Below are 6,658 nucleotides of genomic sequence, written 5' to 3'. Positions count from 1 at the left end.
TTTCAATATGGGTGGAGAAAAATACATAAATAACTAAATAAAAATCACTCACCACTTCGCTAACCAAGGGGATAGGCTTCTTTTTCCTAAGGTCAGGCATGCTATCAATGCCAAATATTCCTCCTCCCCTGAAGATAACAATATGGATATTCCAGTAAAGGAAAACAAATGTTTGATAAAGAACAGCTAAACAACAACACGGTTCAAACTGAAAATGAGCAAGAGATCATACCCAGGTTTGGCCCATGGATGTTTGTTATGGTCTCCATTGATATTCTGTTGAGAGGTTGATCATATTGTCATGCATTAAAACAAATATAAAATGTTAAAGCTTCATATAGACAGCAAAAACAGCACTTAATAAAAATGTGGGAAATAGGGAGAAAGAGGAATAGAGAAACCATGCCGTTTGGTTGACTGAATTTCACCACCATATTCATGAATAGACAAGCAGAATGTTCCAGTCATGAGAACAATTCTAGTCAAGACCAGATTAGACATGCAAGGGCTCAGGAACCAAGTACTCAAAACTCTATAAAGTACAATTCCTGTCAGAAAATCACTATTTAATTTACTTTCAAGAAGCACATTATTATCCTAAACCTAACAAGTGAAAAGGATTTTTGTTTTTGATGTAAAGTAAATAAAGAAAGATAAAGACATCTTTCAAAGAAGCAATTATATCCAAATTTGAACAAATTAGAACAATAAAAAAGTTAGAAAATAACTTAATTTTGATACTTTTACATTTATAATATTTTTATTTAATATATAATTAGGACAAATTATTGAAAAGGCATTTATGCCATCTCTGTGCTGTGTCAAAAAAAGTGCAAACACACCATTTTATCTCTTAACTCATCATGTAGCAACAGGCTGTGCACAAAATGAAATATTTCTTATTCAAAAATAGATTAATTGTTAATGCAATTGCAACAAAATCAGCAAATTCCTTATGCAAAATCATCTGTAATGCCAAGAGAAAAAAATCATTGCTATAAAACTCTGACTCAGCAACTCCAGCAATAGGCCTTAAAATGAATCTGCCATCACAGTTTCTATTTTATACAGTATACCTGGGAGGGATACTTTAATGAGCCACAATCAATAACACAGACTGAAAATGTGGGTAATGTTTACAATGCAGCATAGTCTACAAGCCATGAGAACAAGGCATGATTTAAAAAAATAAATAAACCATAGACAAGTTACCCGACAGAATGCAGGAAACCCAAATCAAGGGAGCCTGTTAGCATCATGCACATTAAAGACCTTCAAACAGCATGATTTATTTCTAGCATTGCAAACATAAAACATAAAGGCACTTGGTAAATGATGTGAAAGAGATATAACCTGATCTTCATGCTGGCTTCCATCTGAAAATAACAACAAATAGCACAGCACACCAAGCTATCACACCATTTTTAAGCAGAACCAGACAGCAATCTTTAACTAAACGTAACATTATAAAGCAATTCAACTTATTGTCCAAGAACATTTACATCTGCACTGCAGACAGGGAGTTTAATAACCTTGTGTATATGGACAGAGAATATGAAATGCATACTGTGGACATTTCTCAGTTGATCTAGACAGTTCATGAAAGTTTCACTGAGATGTATTATTCATTTATAATGGCTCCTAAATTTTCCCTGTACTCTACTTTCACATCAGATATGTTTTCATTTCAATTTGATGTGTAATTAGTTTGTTTCACTAATTCACTAACACTGCAAATTTGACATTTCAGACAAAGAACTTCTAACGCGTGACAATGAAGTAGAACAGTTAATAGGAAAGTTTAGAGCCTCAAAACTCAATATACCTGGGTTCAAATCATCTTCAGAAAATGTTGACATGGTCACTATACTGAGTTGTCTTCTGGACTCTCTCTTCTCCCTTAGAATCTGCTGGAAACTCCTGAGGCACTTCAGACGACGTGCTTCCCGCTGACTAAGCTCTGCTTTACTACCTCCGTCTGTAGAGGACTCAGTAGGAGGCTGCGTTTCCCCTACTAGTGTTCTCCGCTCCTCTTCAACTGCTAGTTCCTCGGGGGAAAAAGAGTCTGGGATAATGTCTGTAGAGAAACACTGTGGTAAATGAGCATCGGCTGGATGTCCAGATGTAGCATCTGATGCATTACTTGTGGATGAGTCCAACCCTGGAGATTTTGGATGTTCTGAATCTTCAATATTATGCTGGTGGGGAGGTGATTCAGGATTTGCTTTGGTGGAGATGCATTGAGGTATCTCTACGAAACCTTTCTCAGTACTGATGGCTTGCGGCCGCTCAGAATAATTTATTTCTATTTGTGTAGTCTCCATGTGAGGCATCTCTAATTTTGGTGTCTTAGTATTTACAACATTTACCATTCCTTGTTGTTCCTCACACGGGGAAATTGGCGTATGGACTTCAACCCTTTCAGCAGGCAAAGTATCACTAGTTCCATCCATCTTCTTCAGAGCTCCCCGCAAGGCAGTTCTGAAGTCAATAACTGCTCTACCAAACTTTTTTACATTAAACGCCACATTACTGTCATCAGCAGAGTCTGGCTTCAAATCAGGGACATTTTGATTACAGAGTGATGTACCTTCACATAGAAGGTTCCTGGATGGCTCAATAATCACACTTTCTATTGACTGACTTTTAAATGGAACTACGCAATTTTCACAAGATGACGACATGTGATAAATGTCATTCTGATAAACAGAGCTCTGAGGACATTTACCACCTGCATTGCAATTATGGCAGCCCAAACCAGGTTCTTCAGGGAGCATTTCTGCATCATACAGCTTCCAATCTTCTCTATTGCTTGTATTAACAGGAGAGTTGTAGTGTTTACCAGATACTACGGATATTTGATCTGAGGTGCCCATCATACAAGTACTTACGGCTCTTGATGGGTCCCAGCTGTTCACTTCACCTGTGCAGCACTCTGCCTCTTCAAAACTGGCTTGTCTGGAGCAAGAATCATCTTCGCTCCAACCGATCTCTCCACTCCCGCTGTCTTTTAAAGCCACTGGGTTCCAGGTCTGACTTTCACTCCCTGCTTTGCCATGTCCAGAGGTGGGTCTTTCTGGATCAGATTCAGACTTGGAACTCTGACCTGGAGATAGGGAACTGGTGCTTGGACAGTCCTGTCCATCCTGGCGCTCAAGACCACCAAAGCTAAGCTTTCTTCTCCCTGCACCTTGAGATCCATCAGACCTTTGATTAGATGCTTCTTGTGTAAAAGGATGGTGTTCATTGTGGTTTGAAGTCTCAACACTAGTGAAAGCAGACTGCCTTGGTGCCTCTTTGTGCTTCCCATCAACAACTTGATATTCTGAGAGTGTATCACCGCAGCTACTTGAGGATTCAACAGCGTAAGGCTTGTAGCAGCCTATACTAACAGTGTTATTTGATTTGTGTGTGTGGTGGGAGTGAGTCTCAGTGCCACCCATTGCTCCTGGCCAAGTCTCTACACCAGATTTGTTTCCAGACCGCATGCATTCAATCTCCATTAAGACGGCATCCACACAGCTGGAGACCTCCTCGACAGAACCACGAACAGATGACAGGTACTCCCTCAAGTCTGAAATCTCCTCTTGAATTTTGTTGATCCCTCGCAATTCCTTCAGTATGTGCTCAACGATAGCACTCGATTCTTCCTCTTGACAGTCCTCATTATTCCCCTCCATGACTTCATCCAGCATCGTCATGCACAGCAGAGTATCTGTCTGTCTTTTTGGCTCACGATCAAGTCCTCTTTCAGATGAAAACCCAGTCCCATTTAGACCTTGGGTCATTTGGTATTGAACTACTGTTGAATTACTATTATGCTGCAAAGTGCAAGGAATCCTGATGCCTCCTTCTCGATTTAGTTCCACTTCCCCAACGCAAGGTGCCCCAGAAACTGCTCCCAGCCCATGTCCATTTGGCACCTGAGGTGAGCAGCAGACCTCTGCTGAAGCTAATCCTCTCCTGTCGTAATTCTGCAATTTTTCAACATCCTCTTCCCCCTCTTCATCCTCTTCTTCAATTCCAGCATAGTAAAGACCAGAAGGCTGGACAGTATGATCTGCAGATCCCTGCAAGAAACGATGAATTTTCCCACGCAACACCAGAGCAACTTTGGGATTTGGCTGCCTTCTCTTTGGCACTGCAGTTTTCTTTTTGGGTCGGGGATACTGAGGGACACCCGTGCCATCCTGACCATTGCAGCGGTTACGGGAGAACATTGCTTTTCCTCCCTTCTTCCGTGCTGTAGATGAATCACATTATTCAGGCTTGAAATATAGCATCTGATGATATAAGTGACAGATTATCAGTCGACTTAAGCAGGGCTAAACATGCGACTATGGGGGGAAAGTACATTTTAAAGCATCACACCAGTGCAAATTTACAGATTTGGTTAAGAAAAGTAAATGAATGATTATGCATTTGGTACTATACTATCAGTTTAATTTAGTTAATGTCCTCCCTTATCAAAGTTTTGTCATGTATTTGCAACAACACAAAGTAATCATCAACACAGAGAATTTATCATATGCATCTCTATTCTGACCATACCAAAGCGCAATTTGATCAATGGTAGCGCACACTTAAAGTGACCAATTATTATTTTTCACATTACCAGGTGCAAAAAATCACTGACAGTGGTAAAATGTATTTTAATTATACTGAAATGTGACACTAATGACATTTATGCCAAAATGAGCAGCTCTATCGGGCTGACTAGCATTTTCCCATCAGAAACACACCTGAAAATCATCCCTTCGTTCTTCATATCTTGAAAACAAAAATCTACCACACAAACATTCACCTAAATAATGTGCATCTTCTGAAGCAAATCAGTGAAGCAAATAAATATCTAAATAAATAAAAGTGAAAGGAAATAAAGTACCATAACACCAGCATTCTGGCAATAATATACAAAGACTTAAAATGCAACAGTACTTTTGGCTTTGCTTATCTGCTGGAGAGAAAACATACAACAGATAAGAAGCACAAAAGATAAACTAAACACCTTTTAAGAACATTCATTAAAAATCCATGGCAACACAGTGGAACAGTAAAGTAATACAGCAAAACAGCACTGACAGTATGTTATGTAATTTCTACTAGTACATATAGACAGGGTGTGATCACCCCCCTGTGATCATCTGTCTACGAGTCATCAATCCCATAAAAGGACGAGGCAGACAGTGGTTCATAGTTCATTCTCATCAGATTGCACAATTAACGGAAATTAATAGAAATTATGCTTCTATCAAAATAACAAAGTAAACGTGCGAATAGCAATAAAGCCCAAATGGATGTTGAGCAGTGGAGCCCTTTGTTAAAAAAAAGGGAGTAAAAATGACTGAATATATACAGTTATGTCTCGTTATTTTATTCAAAAAATAACTACTGATTGATTTTGCATAATCTTGCATTCCTGGCAGGCTGACAGAAATTACTGTCATATCCAATCTATTTATTCAAAGTTTCTCAAGATCAAATAATAATTCATAATTATTCTGTAATTCTTAATGTAACAGCTAAAGCGTGTGAAAGGCTGGACGAGGCTTTGCGTTCCTCTGGCCACAGATTGGAAATTAACAGGGACTTGGGGCAAAAATGCTATCAAATTGGACAAAAATGCCCCTGCACAATTAAACTAAATCCATTACGGCTGTTGCGAATAAAGTGAAAATTAAAAAAAAAAAAAAGTGTCGATTGCGGCATTAAATTTAGATCTGCATCATGCATTTAGATGTTGCATCACATTTCTTTTTAAGTGTTTTTACAGTGTTGCACATTTTAACCAATCACACATGGTTCTGTTGAGCTTACTGGATCAAAGTCCCTTTAAGGCAAGCCATGTCACTCGGAGGCAATCTTTGAAATGCCTCTCAGACATGCAAGTGCAGCTCCGATCTCTTTGAATGGGGAAACATCAAATTCTCCAAAACTGTTCGCCATGCTTAAGATTACATTTCATATTGGACTGTCTCATAAATGTTGTTTCTTTTGCTCAAATAGCGTTAAAAAAGGCTTATTTTTCAGGCTAGACCAGTCAGTGCGCATGCGCATTCCTAAATGCAAGTCTCAAAACGCTGACTGTTTCTATAGCAACCAGGACTTCTAACAGCTGCAGTGACGCGCTGACTTTACTGATTAGCGATTGGCTCTTTTACTCAGAAGGCGGGGCTTAGTTCGATAGAGCGGCCATATTGAGCATTGCATTTTTCCCCATTCAAAACTATACGAGTGACACGTCTTGGGTATTCTATAGTCTTTGATTGGATGCAATAGCGAATCAGAAGCATTCAGATGAGTCATCGCTAAAATACTGGAGTTTATTTCAGTGTGCACGCTCCCTGACTGAATTCTGCTCACTCACGAATTCTCTCATCATAAACAACAAAGTGCAGATGTACTTACATTGGGCCTCATTCATGAAACACGAGCAGAACGATTTTTTGTGTAAATCATTCGGAAAGTCGTTCTGACATAAATTTTCGGATTCATGAAAATGTTCGTATTTTGAAAATGTTAGTTGGTACGAAAGAAATTTACACCTGCTCCCTACAGTGTGTAAATGGTGCATAAAACATTCAAACGTTCTGTATTCTTTTAGACAAACTGATGACACTGCATTTTTATGAACTATGTATTAGAATGATATTTAACA

General features: G+C 38.9%; 1 protein-coding gene across 1 annotated transcript in view; it reads right to left on the bottom strand.

The window, feature by feature from the left end:
• LOC107595956 (protein unc-13 homolog B-like) overlaps positions 1-4,220 on the bottom strand; it is a 40,835-nt gene extending 36,615 nt beyond the window's left edge. The window contains exons 1-5 of the mRNA XM_016286558.1: positions 3,269-4,220; positions 1,826-3,184; positions 1,354-1,376; positions 233-276; positions 49-128 (exon numbers count right to left, since the gene is read on the bottom strand). Of these exons, the coding sequence (XP_016142044.1) occupies positions 49-128; positions 233-276; positions 1,354-1,376; positions 1,826-3,184; positions 3,269-4,220 (2,458 nt within the window). The remainder of the gene's footprint in view (positions 1-48; positions 129-232; positions 277-1,353; positions 1,377-1,825; positions 3,185-3,268) is intronic.
• Positions 4,221-6,658: the final 2,438 nt, after the last annotated feature.

Source organism: Sinocyclocheilus grahami, unplaced genomic scaffold, assembly GCF_001515645.1.
Source record: "Sinocyclocheilus grahami isolate Dianchi unplaced genomic scaffold, SAMN03320097.WGS_v1.1 scaffold211.1, whole genome shotgun sequence".
Taxonomy (NCBI): Eukaryota; Metazoa; Chordata; class Actinopteri; order Cypriniformes; family Cyprinidae; genus Sinocyclocheilus; species Sinocyclocheilus grahami.
This window is presented reverse-complemented; position numbering and strand designations above follow the sequence as displayed.